The sequence below is a fragment of the Anser cygnoides genome, chromosome 22, assembly GCF_040182565.1.
Source record: "Anser cygnoides isolate HZ-2024a breed goose chromosome 22, Taihu_goose_T2T_genome, whole genome shotgun sequence".
NCBI classification, from domain to species: Eukaryota; Metazoa; Chordata; class Aves; order Anseriformes; family Anatidae; genus Anser; species Anser cygnoides.
The window spans coordinates 8,905,279-8,923,701 of NC_089894.1; the positions used below are offsets into that span (position 1 = coordinate 8,905,279).

General features: G+C 41.7%; 2 protein-coding genes and 1 long non-coding RNA gene across 4 annotated transcripts; 1 reads left to right on the forward strand and 2 right to left on the reverse strand.

Annotated features, from left to right (window-relative positions):
- Positions 1-940: 940 nt before the first annotated feature.
- On the reverse strand, positions 941-3,544 carry HOXB8 (homeobox B8). 2 transcript variants are annotated; one of them, XM_013200229.3, is made up of 2 exons: positions 3,124-3,544; positions 941-2,089 (listed from the first exon to the last, which is right to left on the reverse strand). In XM_013200229.3, the coding sequence occupies exons 1-2, from the start codon at positions 3,542-3,544 to the stop codon at positions 1,785-1,787; spliced, it is 726 nt and encodes a 241-aa protein (XP_013055683.1). In that variant the 3' UTR covers positions 941-1,784. The 2 variants fall into 2 exon arrangements, with proteins under 2 accessions (XP_013055683.1, XP_013055682.1); XM_013200228.3 differs by having other exon boundaries at positions 941-2,092.
- A 495-nt stretch (positions 3,545-4,039) lies between these two features.
- LOC125180462 (uncharacterized) lies at positions 4,040-8,766 on the forward strand. The gene is made up of 4 exons (XR_010826252.1): positions 4,040-4,867; positions 5,303-5,356; positions 6,780-6,936; positions 8,557-8,766. It is a non-coding gene; the product is annotated as an uncharacterized lncRNA (long non-coding RNA).
- Positions 8,767-9,376: 610 nt separating this feature from the next.
- HOXB9 (homeobox B9) lies at positions 9,377-17,694 on the reverse strand. Its single transcript, XM_013200214.3, has 2 exons — positions 15,989-17,694; positions 9,377-12,545 (listed from the first exon to the last, which is right to left on the reverse strand). Exons 1-2 carry the CDS (start codon positions 16,494-16,496, stop codon positions 12,310-12,312), a joined length of 744 nt encoding a protein of 247 aa, XP_013055668.1. The 5' UTR covers positions 16,497-17,694; the 3' UTR covers positions 9,377-12,309.
- Positions 17,695-18,423: the final 729 nt, after the last annotated feature.

An 18,423-nucleotide genomic window follows, 5' to 3' on the forward strand; every position in this document is an offset into this window, starting at 1 on the left:
AAGCAGCTCAGACAATGGTGGATGTGCATCTAGGATTTGCACTGTTTCCCTTTTCCCAAGGTTAAGTTGCAAGGGGATGTGTGTGGGGATGTATCCCCATACACCATACGCTCTCTCTTGCCATGGCAGGAGAGTTCACTAGACGAAAGGGTAGAGAACAGCTCAGCCGCACAACTGGCGATTTTGCAGACAGACCAGTGGGAAGAAAGGACAGTGATTCAGACCTGGGCTTTATCGTGCAGAGAAAGTAGGGTGAGGAGAGATGGAGAGAAGGGGAGGAGAGATGGAGAGAAGGGGAGAGGGAGAGAGAGGGAGAGGGAGAGAAGGGGGGGAGAGAGAGAGAGAAAGAGAGAGAGAAAGAGAGAAAGAAAGAGGGAGAAAGAGAGAGAGAGAGAGAGAGAGAAAAGAGAGAGAAAGAGAAAGAAAGAGAAAGAGAAAGAAGAGAGAAAGAAGGAGGGAGAAAGAAAGAAAGAGAGAAAGAGAGAGAAAGAACGGAAGGAAGGAAGGAAGGAAGGAAGGAAGGAAGGAAGGAAGGAAGGAAGGAAGGAAGGAAGGAAGGAAGGAAGGAAGGAAGGAAGGAAGGAAGGAAGGAAGGAAGGAAGGAAGGAAGGAAGGAAAACACACATTACCTTCAGGAAGGATTTCCACACAGCTTCCCAACCTGTCACCACACATGAACAGTTAGAAACAACAACAGAAGAAGCCATCGCAGTTCCTCCCCCCCTCCTGCCCCGGCCCCTTCTCCACGGTTCCCATGCAGCTCCCCAGCCCCAGCCCCTGCCTCTGCCTGTCCCAGCAGCGATCCAGCCTGCCAGCATCTCTACAGGCGAAGAAGTCTTTGATGGTGAGGGCTGCAGCTCCGACACAATGACTTTTATTTCCTTTCTATCAAAGTGGTCCTGGAGGAAATGGAGCAGGGTAAAAGAATGATGTCACGGAATTCTCGCTTGTAAACTTTATTGTAACTTTCTTCCGCTGCTTCCAGGTTTAGACAATAGAACAAAGTGATGAAAGAACAACAAAATATATCATTAGTTCCCCCAATAAAGTAATTCACGTATACAGTATACATTCTTTTTCACAGTTAACCTAAAGATCACTTTACAACTTGCTTCACTGTGCGCATGCTAACTAAAGGAGAGGAAAACGTTTTTTAATGTTTTTTTCTCTTTTTTTTTAAGAGACATTCAAAAATCGAAAAAAACAAAACAAAAAAAATGAAGCGAACATAAGAACAGAAGTAAAGAAAGTAAAGAGAGAGAAAGAGAGAGAAAACTGTAGCATAAATAGGCAGTTTCATGTTGTTGGGATGTTTGTGTCAATCGCTACCTCCAGTACATACAGATAAACCACAACAAAAAAAGTGGAAATTTTTTAAAAAGTGCACAAATGTAATTTCACATAACTTCTATAGCATTGAAAGCTATGTTAACCAACCCACCCCCCAGGAAAGAAGAGAGAGACAGAAAGACAGAGAGAGAGAAAAAAAAATTCACAGTCATGTTTTACATAAGCTATTGCGTTACACTACCACTAGTTAATAACTGGCAAAAGGCAGGAGAGACCTCCAGACCACTTTTGCATACTGTTCATTGTTTCAAAGGATAATCAGGAAAGTGGTGCTTACAGCTATATTGTTTTACAGCAATAAAATGTTTTTTTTTTCTTTCTCTTTTCTATGCATTGTTGTTTCCCACCCCTCCCTTACATTAACTACCATTAATGTGGGGCTTAGGGGCTCTTCCACCCCAGCAGCGCTTGCCTTTCAGTCCTTAAAAATGCTTTTATTTCTTGTCCACCTTCTGTGCTTCCCCTTCCTCGTCCACCTCCTGGGCTCTTTCCATTTTCTGTTTTTCCAGTTCTTCCTGCTCGCATTTGCTGCTGGGAAACTTGTCTTTGTTGTTTTCCTTTTTCCATTTCATCCTTCTGTTCTGGAACCAGATTTTGACCTGCCTTTCTGTCAATCCCAGGGCATGCGAGACCTCGATCCTCCGTTTGCGGGTCAGGTAGGGATTAAATAGAAATTCCTTCTCCAGTTCCAGCGTCTGGTAGCGGCTGTAGGTTTGCCTCCCCCTCCTCCGTCCAGCGGCTGCTGGGGAATTGCAAAGGTTGGGTGGAAAGGGGAAGAAGAGAAGGAGGTTGAAAGATACATAAACCAGGCTCGGGAATAGGCGCGCACACACACACAGACACACACACAGACACGCAGACACACACACTCTCACACACGCACTCACCCCCCCCCCCCCCCCCCCCCACACACACACACGGAAGGGGGAGGAAGAAAGGACTCGCAGAAGCAAAGGCAGGAAGCAAACAGGGAAAAGGAAAGACTGTTGTATTATATTATAAAAGGGAAGATGGTTGTAAAGGAAAAGGGTGATGGTGGCGGAGGAGGGGGAGGGTCACACACAAGCCCATTCCAAGCAGCCCAGCTAAAGCCTTCACTTGTACACTTATTACCCGAACAACAACAACAACATACTCCGGCTCCCTGGGATCCAGGAGGCTGCCCGCACACAAAAAAAAAAAAGCTGCAGCCCAGGGAGAGCAAGCAGCACCACCAAAATCCCCAACCAAACGCAAAACAAAAAATGAGAGGCTTTTTAAGGCTGTAAAAGTGCCATAAACTTTAAGGATGCTTCCTTCCACTGAAAGCCCGGCTCGCTGAGCCCCCAGAAGAAAAGGTCTCCTTCAGGGTAATTAAACTATAAAGCAATTTACAAGTGCAAAAGTTTACCCTCATAAAGCAGTAAAATACAGTCATTGGAGAAGAAAAAGGGAGCGAAAGAAAGAAAGAAAAAGAGAGACAGACAGAAAGAAAGAGGGGCAGACAGAAAGAAAGAGAAAGAGAAAGAGAGAGAGAGAGAGAGAGAGAGAAAGACAGAAAGACAGAAAGACAGACAGAAGGAAAGAAAGGAAAGAAAGAAAGAAAAAGAAAAAAGAAAGAAAGAAAGAAAGAAAGAAAGAAAGAAAGAAAGAAAGAAAGAAAGAAAGAAAGAAAGAAAGAAAGAAAGAAAGAAAGAAAGAAAGAAAGAGAGAAAGAGAGAAAGAGAGAAAGAAAGAGAGATACTTTATGGGCTCTGGAAACGCTCCTTCGCTGTCCTTTCCATCTCGCCTCACCTTGCGGTCGCATCCAGGGGAAAAGCTGGGTCGGAGAAGGGCTCTGCTCCGAGCTCTCCGCCTCCTCTCCAAGGCCGCTGGCAGCAAGCTTGCAGTCCGTGTACTGCACCAAGTCCGACTCCTGGGCGCTGAAGAGGCTCTGCCTTTGCAAGGGGTCGTAGCCATAGAAGTTGCTGGGGTCCCCATGGCACGCCACGGCGCAGGGATTCTGTTGGTAAGGGGAGCTGGAGAGTGAGGATGCTCCGTGGTAAAACTCCTGGATTTGGGTCGGATGCTGGAAGGTGCCCCCCGTGCTGGGTCCGTACACCACCGTGGGTCTGCCCCCAAGATCCTGAGCGAACCCACAGTCATAGTAATTGGGACGCAAGGAGTCCCCGGTTTTGTATTTGGAGAAGAGTGAGTTGACAAAATAAGAGCTCATCTTAATTTAAATAATAATATTTGTTCGGAGGAGGAAAAAAAAAAAAAAAAAAAAGAAGTAGCCAACCAAACCTGACCACGGGAATCTATCAGCAAAAAAAGAAAGCGCTAAGATGCTAAGCAACGACAGTTTGTGTTTTCCAGGAATATAAAAGGAGGATATAATCAAAACTCTAAGCCTGCATGATATTGAATTCTTTCCTCCCCCCCACCCCTAAAAAAAAAAAAAAAATCGCCACTTAAAGAGTTCTCGCTTTACATTTCCAAGAAGAGATGCCAGTTCATAAACAGTTTTCAGTGATTTACTTCAGCGCAAATGAGTTGTTTCATATTTTGCAGTGTCTTTTCATGATCATTTGCATCTATTACCAAAACCTCATCCTATTGGCTTCTCCTTACTCCACACGGACTCTGCACTGCATGATTGTGAAAGGAAGAGTGTGAGAGAATAAAGAAGGAAAAGCAAGCGAGGGGGGGAGAGAGAGAGAGAGAGGGAGCGAGAGAGAGGGAGAGGGAGCGAGAGAGAGAGGGAGAAGGAGGTGGGGTGAATATACGGATTAAATATGTTTAACTACCTACATTAATGAGATATCTCTCGCCTCACAACAAATCACATACCTAGACCACCCAAAAGATTGATTTTTTGGGGAGTGCTGGAAAATTAAAGAGGAGCGCTCTCAGTCGTTAATTTCAAAATTTTAACGAGGCAGTTTTAGCCTTTTTAAATGTCAGGGTCGCTTTGGAAAACTGTAAAAGAACACGATTTAATTGCTACCAGTTTTAAAAGGTCCTATAAATGTAATTGGTATTTTAATACAAGTTATCAAATCATACAGCTTCTTACCCTAAACATATTTTAAAACAAACGAGGTAGTCATATTTAACATTTTAATGATCAATTTCCTTATTATTGATAAAGGTTTAACTATCACATGAAGGGAATTGCATTTGTAATAGCCCCAAAAAAGGCTGTAAACTGTTTAACAAACTATAAAATGCCATAAAGCCGGGGATGTTGTTGTTGTTTATACCGCACTACATAAAAGCTGTTAGGATTTTACGAGTTCTTTCCTCTACTGCTATAAAACAGAGGTTTCGATTGGACCCGTCCGCATTACAGCGAGATGTTGAGGTGTCAATATTGAATTAAAACGATTATAGTTTTTCATATATAACATTGACTTTTTGAATCTCTCTTCTAGCCCCCTCCCAGCCTCCTCCCCGGTGCCCAGCTCACACAGAGGACTTGTTCAAGATGTGTTTGGGGATGATTACAAACTAAAAGTATTGTTTCGCTTATCACATCCAGAACAGAACCTTTATGGTCAGTAAGTGATGGCTGCTTCCCTACCTCACCCCGTTCTCAATAACTTTTTTTTTTCATGATACTTATGAAAACTAGGGAGAAAAGGGGGATGGGATAAGTGAGATGAAAGAGAGGCTTTCTATTTTATTGACGTTTGTTAAGAACGAAGTAAACTTACCCCTAAGATGCCAACGCTGCGATTTTCCACAATCTAAACACACAGGGGGTAGATTTTGAAATTCATTTATCGCAGTCAGCAAATATTACAGAGACGTATTTCAGCTAATAACGACACCAAACCCTCCCAACTTAAATGCTGTCCCAGCGTGCCTAACACCCACGACGCCTCTCCAATCCCCTCGCATTGCCATCTCTATTTTCCAATCCTTCAACCTTCAGTAGGAGTTAAAGACACTGTTCTAAACATTTCTTTTTATTTTCCATTTTCCCCAGGTAGATTTCTGCTGAAATCCGTTGCATCCGTCTGCGCAGTATTGACACAGAAAGGTGAATAAAGCACGTTTTTACTCCTGCCTGCCTTAAGCTGAAGGACAATTTTCAACTGTCCACAACATGAAAAAGAGTAAAAGTCCTTGCTTTGTTGGGCTTTGGTAAAAAGCACTTGCATTGGCAGGGGGAATAGGCAAGGAACTAAGGTAGACAAAAAGACAGGGAGAGAGAAAGAAAGAAAGAAAACAAAGATAATAACGGAATAAAACTTTAAAACCACCCTTAGAGAAATAATTTAAGTAAATACGTTTCGTTTATTTTGTGTAGGGATAATTTCAGCCGAGTCTAAGAGCCTTTTCAAGTAATTATTGTGGTTGAAGTACTTGCAGTGGTATAATTAAGGCTTTTCCCCCCTAAAAGACAAGTTAACATTTTATTTTTCTCAACACTTTTATTGTCGATTGAGCAGATTTTGGTTTCATCATTGAACATAAAAACCTAGAAATGGTGCACATAAGTAAACAGAACTAAACAGCGTGGTGTGTGGATGCTCGATGCTAGAATTTTCAAGAAAGCAAAACAATGAATTGACTAAAGGATTTTTAGAAAATAATTTATGTTCTTCTATGGGTGTTTACAGGCGTACTCACATCCACTGAAGTTTATAAAATAAAAAATAACAGCCGTTCCCATTCATATACGGAGCCTGAGAAGGCTTGAGGGAAGTTGCTCTTGGAAGTTCACATTTTATCAAGTGCAGTAGAATTTTATGGTCATGAAGTGATGGTAACTCATCAATGCACTAGAAATCAATAGCTGATCTTAAATCTTTCATATACTGTACTCAGATTCCCGAGGAAAGGAAAATGTTTCTATTATAAGAAAAAACAAGTGCGCATGTATGTGCATGTGGGGGTGTGTGTGTGAAAGAAGATAATTTATAAATACCCAGTGGAGGAAAGATTTATTGAGAATTGACAAGAAAGAAAGAAAGAAAGAAAGAAAGAAAGAAAGAAAGAAAGAAAGAAAGAAAGAAAGAAAGAAAGAAAGAAAGAAAGAAAGAGAGAGAAAGAGAGAGGGAGGGAGGGAGGGAGGAAGGAACTCCAAACCTTCTGTTAGGTAAACCTTAACTTTTCACTACTCTGCATTTTAATGAATGCACAAGGGTAGTATTTCTCTTATATTTTTTTTTTCATCTGTATCTGTTTACATTTGTATTTCATTTTATAGGGTTTAAATAGAGTCTTGAGATGTTTAAACTTTGACTCTTTAAACATCATGTCAAATCGCTTGGGCAATGATTCCTATTCTGTTGTGTGCATAGTTTTAATTTGTTACATTCTTCACCAGAATGCTGCATATCGGGAAATGGGCATATTTTCTTGTGTATCTTCGGAGGAGATTGTATTCAGAAAATGCATTGTTATAATAATTTGAATGAAAATGTTGAGATATTTGCCATCTTTTCTTTCTGTGCTAGTTGTAGCTGAATATAAGGATTGCAACGTCTGAATAATTATTGTCTTGCAATTATGAAGAAAAAAACGTTCCCAGAAGAAGTGAACTAATAGAGTTAAAATTTTACATTTTTTGCTGGTACAGCATCCTTGGAGCATTTATACGCATAACAAAACGTGGTAAGTTCACAGCAATTTAGATTAATTTACTATATAGTAGCATTTTGAAGCCTATTAATGAAGACAAGAAACAGCGGCAGTTCTACCAAAAGGAGGAGGAAGTATATAAAAAAGCTCAAAATCTAAAAAGCATATCCCATTTTTAGGTGATGGCTAAGAAAGCTAAAACATATAAAATAAAATAAAGAGCCGAGAAAGCGCAAACCATCCTAACGGCCAAGTTAAATAGCCAAGGAGAAATATCCTGATTTTGTATGTGCCTCTTTCTCCCCGAAATCTTTGAGCCACTCTCTTTTCCAGTGCTGCAAACGTAAATCTTTGGTTTGAGATAATAAAGCTGTCCCCCCACCTCCATCCAAACTCGCAGAAAACAAAATGATGTTTTTTTCCTCCCTTTTAAGAACATTTACAATAGATGCGTGTCCCAACTCTCACTGCATCCCAGCACAGAGCCACGAGATTAACACCCCCCCTTTTCTTTAAACCTCACATAATTTACCCTCGAGGAGAAAAAAAAATAGATGTAACCTATAAAATCGGAAAAATAGCTATAATTAACCCTATATTTTATGCCTCGGGATTATTCATGCCCGCAGCGAACAGCCCGGCCTCTGCCGCTAATCCAATCAAGGTGTTCCGCGGAGCCCCGCGGCGGCGCGCGGGAGCCGCGCGTCTCTCGTGGAGCAATGGCGCCACCGCGCGGCCCTTGGCGGCACCGCAGCCCCGCGGCGCTTCCCCCTCCAGGCCCGCGGAGAGGGGCCCGCGAGGGCCAGGGGCACCGCGACCGCGAAGGGCGGTGAGGAGCGAAAAGAGCGAGAAGGAGGAGAGCTGACTTCTTCCTCTGCACCGCTCAGCGCTGAAAGCGCTCTCTGCGATGCGAAAGCCCCACCATCCAGTCACTCTACTAGCAATAAAAGAGACAAAATGGGGTTGCTTTTGAAAACCTCTATTGTTTCAAATTCCGAGACTAAACAATTGGTCATTCTGCTCTGGAAGGGGAAGGCCGGAGCTGTAAACCGATAAAGAGCTTCCCAAGCCCAGACGTCTCGCCAGAACTTAGTGTGAGTGTGGGGGTGCATCTGTGTGGTGGTGGTGTTATTGTGTGCACGGCTCAGCATTCTGGCAGCCTGGAATTGCTTTAAAGGAAAAAATAATAATAATAATAAAATTGAACAACAAAGGGTATAATCCAGAGTGCTGGATTTTCACAGAAACTGCAAGAGAAGAATAAATTAGCAAAAGTTCCTCCCTACCTTTTATTCCCTCCCCCCCCCTTCTTATTTTTTAACCTACCCCCTCCAATAGGGAAAATAAAAAGGAGTGAACTTTGTATGTGACTGAAGCAGAAAGAAGAGCTTTTACACGTTGGGTTTCCCCACATTCCCAAGTCGTTGTAGTAATTTAGGAGTTCCTGAAAGTTTTCTTGCACTGTTTGCTTTACAGCCGTTTAGTTCCTTAACCTTCAGAAATTTATACCCTATAAAGTTTTATAGCGGTCATATTCTTTTATTGCAGCACACTGCACTGAATTTTCCTTTTTTTATGACAAGTTACTTCCCTTTCTCTCTCTTCCCTCAATAAGCTCTAAGTATCTTTTTTCTTCTTTTGTTTTCTTTTCAGAGCTTCCTCAAAGAAAGGATTTTTTAAAGAAGTGAAATATTGCCCTTTAGAGCGCCCATTATGTTAAAAGTTAGTGGAAAAAAGATTCTTGGTTATGTTTCTCAATACCTGCTTCCTGTAGGATTGAGCAGGTCTCAGTTTTTGTTTGTATATTTGTTGATGTAATAGGTTTTGTTTGTTTGTTTGTCTGTCGTTGTTGTTTTTAATATATAGATGGAAACACTTTCCAGGCGTTTGTATTTATTCTCAAGCAATAAAGTATCAAAAGAATTTAGAGACGAAATTACAGTAACCGCTAATTGAGTCCTTGAAAAAAGGAACCGCGTGTCAAATCCGAGGTGATGCCAAGCAGGGAAGGCAGGGTGGGGTTTCTCACTGTTTGTTTTGGTTTTCTAATTTTCCTTTAGCAAAGTTTTCATAGGGAAGTAGAAGTATAAACCAGAGAGAAAGTAAAATAAAGCCTACCCACTGTGCACTTCTACTTCTGGTCCCCTAAGGCTGGTGCAAGAATGCAAAAATTAAAACCTGAAAAAAGAACAAACAAACAAGCAAGCAACGGTGAATGCAATCAGAGATTAACGATCTCTGACTTAAAGAAAAAAATTAGAAAGATTTAGAAACGCATCAAATCTGCAAAAGACCGAGTAAGCACTTGCTACACTGGAAAGGAATTATTTCCATTTGTCTCTGGACATACTTTTAACCTAAGCAAAAATTGATTCTTATAATACATTTAACGAGACACTAAAGAACGCAGAAAAACACAATGAAAATATTTATGAAATTTTAGACGAAGCAGTATAACACAATGACATATAGGTACTGTTGTTCTAAAATCGATTTTTATTCTGGAGCATTAAACATCTGTAGAAAATACATCCAGGCTGATGCTACAGAAGACAGTTTTTTCCAACATTTTAAAAGTAAGTATATTTCCTAATAAAACGAACTAACATTTTAAATTCTATTTTAAAAGAACCTTATGTTGTTGTTTTAAAAATATCTGCTCTTTACCACAACTCTAAAGAAAGTGAAAAACGTTTCTAAATTCTAGTGTCCGATGGGTTGCAAACATCAATTAAGTCATGGGTACACTTCTCAAAAATATAGTAATGTGTATTTAGTGAACTGCATGCTCAGTTCCAAATGTGAGGAATATATCAACCTAGCAAGAAGCAGATTAAAAAGTTCATTCACCCTTGAGAAGAATCAAATAAAACTGAAATAATTACGTAGTTAAACACACATAATCATCTTCTTCAACATAGTATCTTTTATTTTTTTAGTATATATATATAAATTTGGATTTAAAGAAATGATCCTGCCGTCAGAACTTTTTTTTTTTTCCAGCTCAGAATATCTGCAGCAGCTTTTTTCTTAATTTAGTTTTGAGGAAGGAGAATAGATATTTTGACACAGGGTGAAGTTTAGTTAAATTTATCTTTCTCTGGCAACGTAATAGTTAAATTTTGAAGCCCCCTAAGTTTTGAAGCCCCAAAGGAGCTACTAAATGATGGAAAGCTTCAAATGGGAAAGTTTAGGCATTAAAACAAACTTTCTGAGGAATGGTCTTACACACTGGTTTCTGGTGGAGTGAAAGATTTTTTTTCCCTTTCATAAGGAATTGAATTGGTGTAAATTTCGGTGCACCGAGGTGCAGCTACTTGTTTCTTATCTCTGGATCATGGAAAGAAGAAACAAACAAACAAAATAAAACAGGAACACTTGGGAAAAAAAAAAAAAAACACGGAAAAAACGCAGATCTTCCTATCACTTCCTCCCAGGGCAATCTCTGCTCACATCAGATAAAAGTGGTCTCAAAAACTAATGCTAAGGATACCCAAGTTAGTAGCTTATGAAATCAGATTTGCACTGATTCGTTCACATATACAACAGAAATAGATGTGTCTTCTCTTCCCCACCCATCCACCCAATTAAAACAAGCTACCTTGCACTTGCATTGTTCCTAGAAAGCCTCCTGGCAGCTAAATATACAAATTTGCACACGAAGAAAAAAAAAAAAAGAGGTTTATTTCGGTATTTTCCATCAACTAACAACTGAAGAACTCTTTGTATACTTAAAAGCCACAATAGAAACAGAAAACGAGCTTCAACATTCACAGAAACACAACCACAAACACATTTTACAATAGCCACCATGTAATCAACTCGTACTAACCCACCCGCCACCCACTCCCTCCCCCCTTCCCAAAACAAAGTTAAGTCTTACAGAGATAAAGGAAAACCAGTCCCGCACGGGCGGTTCAGAGAAACCTCCAGCGGATCTGTCAGATGAGAAACCAGCTCCGTCCGGCATGACATGAGACCTCGTTTGTAAACAATTAGGGTCTATATTTGTTACACTGGATGCTCTTCGGGAAAAGGGTGGCTGAGCGCCGAGCCGCGGAGCCGCCGCAGCCCCCGGTGCCACCCGCGGGCCGGGGCTCCCTCCCCGGGGAGGCGGCGGCCCCGGGGCCGGCCAGGCGCAGGGCCCCGAAGTGAACGGGGTCGCAGTGGGAAAACATGCCGTGAGCTCGCTTCACCACGGAGCAGGCGAAAAAAACACAACACCGGAGTATTAAAAGCATCTCGGCAAACAGGAGGGGGAAGAAATACACACACTCTATGGTTGGCACTTTATCTCTGCAACAGCCTACTGCTTTAGGAAAAGTCAATTCACAATAAATTATAAATATGCTAGCACTAAGAACACAACCTTTCCCTCTCTTACAGCTCTACTAAGGTAGTTTTTTAACTAGAAAATCCCATTCTTCCTGTCCTCTAAAAGTTAGGAATAAGTTGGCAGGGGTTCTTCCGCCCCCTTTTCTCCTAAATAATTTACAATGCGGCTCTGAGAGTGCCCCCCACACGCACTCTCGTCTCCTTCCCCGTCTTTCTCCTCTTCCAAGTGACTCAATATAAAGCTACCAGATGAGGATGTTTGCCTGTAAAGATCCTACTAAACTTCCAGGTCAAAGTCACATATCTGCCATGGCAAGACTGAAATAAAAATCCCGCATAATAACGCCAACCGAAAAAAAAAAAAAAAAAAAAAAAAAAAAAAAGAAAGAAAATGAAAAAGAAATAAAGAAACCCAGCGCAGCTGGGAGTTGGGCTGTCACTGACCGACTTGCCCAGTGTAAAGTTGACGAATTGAAAATGATTTGTTGGGTGCAATTAAACGCAAGTCTTACGAATGTGTCTGTCTTGCAGTAGTTTAATTAAATCGTCTGGTTCCTTGGCCACCTCAACGTTTGTGTGTCTGTGTGTTTGTGTGCCTGGGTGCACCGGGGTGCTGTGAGTATTATAGAGAATCTTTGTCCTTACGTGGATAAAGAAACACAGCGTGGTTTGGTGGGAGCTTGGACCAGATCTGTTTGTGGCCAGTTTTGTTTGCCGTCTTGCCTTCCATGGAGAAAATGCAAGCAGAGAAAGCTGCTGCTCAGACAGGAGCCTGTATCTATGTAACGCTGTAGGGAGAAGAAAAAAAAATGATAATAGAGAAAGACAACAAGAAAATAGAAACAAAACCTAGCATGTGTCTCCAAAGAGGAGCTGCAGTTTTTGCTAAGTTGCCTCATACGTGACAACACTAGGAAGATAAAAATAATAAGCAACATCTCGCATGCAACGATGGAGATGGGAAATGGGAAGGTTTTGCCGCTGCTTGGGTTATTTATATGTTAGCACTACAGTTCGGGTGCACGGCCGCAGAGGCTGGGGAAGGAGGGAGGGGTGCTGCTTTTCTGGTTTTCACTCTTTGCCCTGTTCCTTGTTCATTTTCTTCATTTTCATCCTTCGGTTCTGAAACCAGATTTTGACTTGTCTCTCACTCAGGTTGAGGAGTCTGGCCACTTCATGTCTACGGTCCCTCGTCAGGTACATATTGAATAAAAACTCCTTCTCTAGTTCCAGGGTCTGGTATTTCGTGTAAGGGCATCGCTTTTTTCTGGAGGAACGGGCGTGAAGCCAGCTGGCAGCTGGGTTGGCTGAAAGAAAAGCAGCAAGATCAATACGATGCAGCTTGAGTGTTTCTCAGAAGGTTTTAATCATGCCATCAAATATTAAGATTATACATACGGATATGCACGCCCGAGTGAAAAATGCTCGCTGAGATATGAGCTGGCAGCAGAGGCCCTATGATAATAGTACAGCATCATCAGGGCGAACAAACCCGCGCAGATGTGGGGGGTGCCCCGGTCCCGAAAAGCTGCCGCGCCTGTCCCCTGCGCCTCCGCGGGTGGGGGTCTGGGCTGCAGGCAAGGAGCAGCAGCGAGTTAGACTTCCCCGCGTGTCTGTGTGCACATACATGTCTGCGCACACATGCTCACTTGCACATACGTGCTTGCGCACACGTATGTTTGGGTGCGCACGTGTCTTCTGTACCCAGTAGCAGAGCTCCCGTCGACTTTTCTCCAGGTCTATCCGCACCAGAAAACACCCACATGTATGCACTTACGGATTTGCATAATGCCTATCTGCGCGTTCCATATGCTATACTCAGAGAAACCAATGCAAAAATTATATATAGAATTCAGATGTGTTTTCCCACGTGTCTCCAGATGCACTCCTACAGACACAGCGTGCAGGCAAATAATATTGAGACGATGCCTGAAAAAAAAACTTTCATAAATTCTGCCTGTTTTGCTGTGTGGCAAGAAATGGTCTCGATACCATAAAAATCCTTTGAGGGCTGGCCGGACTCTCCTGCTGGAGATCTGGACAGTGTTATGCAGAGACACGGACATTTGCAGGGCTGCTTCGAAGGGGAGAAATGCAGCCAAAAATAAATAACAGACTGCCCGTCACTCTCGCGTATGGGAGAAGTTACGTGGGAATCCTTTGCAAAAAGCACATTTCAGGAATAAGCCTAATCAAGCCGGGGTGGGGTGGGGTGGGGTGCGGGGTGGTAGGGGGGGGACGGGACACAACATTTTAGAAATGAGTCCCACAGACAGTACTTGGGGAAGGTGCTATGGGAAGGTTGCACACAAAGGTGAAGTCCTTTTGGAATAAACAATAGAGCATTTAGTAATCACATGCAAATTTTAGAGGACCGCTGGGTAACTGAATACTGGAAAAGCAAAATGAAGGTTTATAGACAGACCACGTATTTCTATTTTATTTCCTTTACGTTCTCTGAAATTATGACTGAAGCCATAAACCTTTACACCAATTAAATGGACCATTATAAATATATACATACACACACACGCGCACCATCAGAACATTTCCTCTTTGTAAAATTAAATATATTGAATATTTTTTTAAAATAATCCGGTTAATCTTCCACTGTAAGTACTGCCTCTTACAAATTTGCACGGCTATTTCCTTAATGTAATTGACTTAATCTAATATGCAGAATTAAATATTAAAGAGGAAGAAAGCTGTTAATAATTGATACTGTTAATCCTGCTACCCATCCTTTAATGGCAATGGAGGGCTGTGCTTCATAACAGATATTTATTTGGTTTGATTTTATTTTTTTGGTTATATCTTGGATCGTTAAAATATATGATATTTTAAATGCGAGTATTGTTTTATCTACCTACTGTATACACGTGCCTAAACTGGCAAGAGAATGAGTAGAAGTTCTGGCACATGCCTTCTTTAAAATCTGGCAAATAAATTAACAGATCCCGGTGCCATATACAGTGTAGAGATTCATTATTGTGAAATACTTTCAAAAATTGAAATAGTCAGGGAAATTGGTGGGAGTACTTTCTGCAAAACAGCTCCGTCTTCCCGCCCTGGCAGGCTCTCAACATTACCCCAAATTAAACTATTATTTAAAACAAAATATGCATCGTAACCACATGCCATAGAAACCACACAGCATCCTCTTAGAGTGGGTCCCTGCACTTACTTATAACATAATAACATTTTCTTGGACAAGATTTTTATATATTCAATTTCAGGGACATTGAGCACAGAACCTGGATATTTAATTCTTTCAAATCATTCACCTCACGGTCGCAGTTTGTTCTGGATCTCTGCCCAATACAATAGAACAGGACTTTCTTTTTCGCGCGCGTGTAAGTGTGTGTGCGTGCGCGTGCATGGTGCAAGTTAAATGATAGGAAAAAAATGTCACCATAACATCCTGGACACGGAGGAAAGGAAATCACGAGGCTCGAGAATATACTGTATTTTTAATTCTATGGTTGCAATGGCAATCTCTGTTGCTCTTGCATGTTGGTGGGAAAAAAAATAAGTTAATTCAGGAGGAAAAAGAATGACTGTGACAGTATGTCCTGCATGCACTCTGCAGAGTTATACCCTCTGCGGGGGCTGTTTCTCTGCCATTTCCAGCCGGGAAGTTTATACAACTTCGGCTTTCATTGCAAAATATTTACCGTGGCGGTGAAGCCAAGTTTCTCTCTCTCTCACCTCCAACACAAGCTTTCGCTCACTTTTACCTTTTAGATGGAAACTAGGTACTAACCGAAACTGCATGAGGTGAAGATACTGATTCTTTTTTACTTAAATGCCTTTGCATAATTTTAATAATAATAATAATAACAACAACAATAATAATAATAGCATTAATTATAGTAGTATTAAGTACTTTCAAGGAGAAAGCTTTTCTTTTCTGTATTTTAGATAAAAAAAACACTAATCAGGTCACTGAAAAAACGTATGCAGAATTTTAACTGTTCCCCTATCTGGCTACCTTACAAATAAAGAACTAATTAATCTGGAGGCACCCCCCCCCCTTTTTTTTTAACTATGAGGGTGCATGGCTGTGAAATATTCATACCCTGAACCGTAACACTTAATAAACAATTAAATATAAACAAGCAACCCCCCCAAAGAAAACAACAACCAAACAACAACAACAAAACACACACTGAAACCCACCGCCACCACCACCACCAAACACGAAACAATATGAGGAGGGGAGCCTTTCCCTGAATCTGCCGAGGTAAATCAGAGCAACGGGCATGGAAAAGACCTCGCTGCTGTTTACTTCCCTCACGTGAACTTTTCCTCCGTAATTTTCTCTCTTTCCCCCCTTGTTCTCCCCCGATCGCCACCCTCCACTCCCCTTTCCCTATCTTTCCCCCCGACATTTATTTTCTCCCCCTTTTTTTCCCCTCCACACGCAGACCCCGCACGAATTTGCTCCCGCTTACAAAAGTGATCTCTGCAGCCGGAGTCAGCGCTCTGTAGGAAAGAGGATGATTTGATCCAGCTTTTGTCCGCTCTGGACTCTGTTTTGCTCAGAGACGATGCTCATTTTTATTTTGATTTTTATTTATCTGCAGAGACAATGCCACCCCTCTCCCCTCCCCACCTCTCCCCTTATGTTGGCATCAGCAATCTGAGAGTTTTCTTTAAGCCCTGATTTTAAACTTTATGCAGCATTGTCCCATTTTATTGCACCTCCTCCAGCTTTTATACTGTTTACTTCCTCACTTTTATAACTTACTTTGATCTGTTCTGTCTTTGTCTTCGCTTCCTTCACAAACTTTATTGTCCTCGAAGCTGGGCCTTTGATTGGAAACGATCCCTTCCCTTCCAGCAGAAGTTTCTAAATTGTACTCCTGTGTTCCCTGTTTATGGACATCCCCGGGACGGCCCAGCAGCGGCTCTGCCTTAACAGATCCCTGCCCGGGGAGGTTCTCTGCTCTGGGCACTGGATCCAGCCAGCTCCGTAGATACCTGCTATCAGATGGGACGCTTTGATGTTGAATATATGGATGGTAGACGGCAGGAAGGGTACCAGAAGAATGTGGATTCAAAGGAGTCCAGGAGGCGCTGAAAACTGGAGGTTTTGGCTGAAAACTACAAGAGGGGAATTCTAGATGTTCATTATGCCCAGCTTGCCTGGAACTTGTATATTGCCCAGATGAAAATTTGGCTGAAGGCGAGTCTTCACTTTCATGACTTATAATAGAGTCGACATAATAATTGCTAAGAGTCCCAGAAATGGACATTCTCAGACATCATACAAAGCACGGTTCAATGAAGGGAAAAAAATATATAGGACAGATCTAGATTTGTACTCTACCCCCTTCTCGAACTTCCTAGCCAACAAAGTACAGTTGGGCTGCTGTGTTGTGAGCTCCCAGCAAAATGATTGGTCAAACTTTTTTCGTGTGCCTGATAAAGCGTCAGTCTCAGCGTAAATCAATCGAAGCCAAGGGGGCTGCGCTGCGCTGTCATCCGCCCTTGCATTCCATATCAAGGATGGATTGTTTTATGTTTATGCAATGCTGCAAAACGTCAGTAGTTTAGAAAAGCCACGAAACAGGCAGCGCTGGGGCTAATAGCTAAAATCCCTTCATAGATTTGCTCCTGAAACATTGTGTGGGGGTCCGGGAGGGGGGAAGGATTATTTTTTTTTACTATTATTTTTTTTTAAAGAAAGATGCTGATGTACTCACTTTGCCTTTAATAACCATCATGGGGGAATAGAGATAAACGCTATTCTTTGCCACTCGTCTCCAGAGTATGACAGCAAAAAGCCAGAGACTACATACAGACCACCACACACCCGGTGATTTCGTACACATGCATGTATGTGTGTGTCCATTACAGGCATATATACATAAATACTGATATATACGCATTTTTTGAAAAGAAAAAAACAGATGTAAGTAGTAAGAGTAGTGGGGACGATGTTATAACTAATTAACCCTCTGGCATTGGAAAATGGATTATTAACATGGTCAAATAATGTGGTTTAATATGAAATTTATAATGTCACTGGTACGCACATGACATTACTACTTTGACCATCAAGCTGAGGAGACACAACCTCCTGTATACCTCCAAAGCTTGTCTTAGACTGAATGCTTTTATATATATATACTATTTAAAAAATATCTCCATATATGAGTATATGTTCACGTATTTTGCGGCATAATATCAGTATTGCTTTGCTTGGATTAAAATAGTTTACTATGTTGCTGAAACCGTAAGCCTTCATTTAACTTTACAAGGCTAGTAAAATACAGCGTGCCACTGACACTGCTTTGTTACAGAATGCCTTAAAATTGTGATGGTTAAATAGTTTAATAAAACTTACATTAGCTTTCTTTGATTTTTATAGTCTTGAATTTATTGCCTGTGGAAAAGAAAGCGGGTAAAAAGGAATCCCTCGCATTTTCAGTCACGGTACACCCGCCCCCCCCCTCCCCTTTCACACCTCACATAGCTGCATGTATGTGCCTTGTGTGTGCGTGTCAACCCCCCACCCCGGCCTCGTGCATTTTCCGAGTGTTTTCAAAAATACTTTTTCTTTTCCTTCCTTCGTTCCTTCCTTCGTTCCTTCGTTCCTTCCTTCCTTCCTTCCTTCCTTCCTTCCTTCCTTTCTTCCTTCCTTCCTTCCTTCCTTTCCTCCTTTCTGCCTGCCTTTCTGCCTTCCTGCCTTCCTGCCTTCTCTCTTTCTTTTTCTTTCTTTCTTTCCTTCTTTCCTTCTTTTTCTTTCTTTCTTTCTTTCTTTCTTTCTTTCTTTCTTTCTTTCTTTCTTTCTTTCTTTCTTTCTTTCTTTCTTTCTTTCTTTCTTTCTTTCTTTCTTTCTCTCTCTCTCTCTCTCTTTCTCTCTCTCTCTCTCTCGCTCGCTTTCTTTCTCTCTTTCTCTTTCCGTCCTTCCTTCCTTCCTTCCTTCCTTCCTTCCTTCCTTCCTTCCTTCCTTCCTTCCTTCCTTCCTTCCTTCCTTCCTTCCTTCCTTCCTTCCCCTTTCTTTCTCTCTCTCTCTCTCTCTTTCTCTCTCTCTCTCTCTTTTTTTTTTTTTTTTGGCCGGCACCGACGTAAGTGATTGACAGGGGACTATAGTGCAGTGCGGCTCCGATCCTGTCTGATGCAGGGTAACAGGGTCAGTTTTACGAAGTTATTATGACAAATGCATTTATTGCAAGA

What these genes read in the sequence shown, in the direction of transcription:
- HOXB9 (XM_013200214.3), bottom strand. Translation starts at nt 16,496, where the DNA reads ATGTCCATTTCTGGGACTCTTAGCAATTATTATGTCGACTCTATTATA. An exon ending in CAAAGACAGAACAGATCAAA is followed by an intron (nt 12,546 to 15,988) that starts GTAAGTTATAAA and finishes CTTTTCTTTCAG; the next exon opens with CCAACCCAGCTGCCAGCTGG.
- HOXB8 (XM_013200228.3), bottom strand. Translation starts at nt 3,544, where the DNA reads ATGAGCTCTTATTTTGTCAACTCACTCTTCTCCAAATACAAAACCGGG. An exon ending in CCCCTGGATGCGACCGCAAG is followed by an intron (nt 2,093 to 3,123) that starts GTGAGGCGAGAT and finishes GCAATTCCCCAG; the next exon opens with CAGCCGCTGGACGGAGGAGG.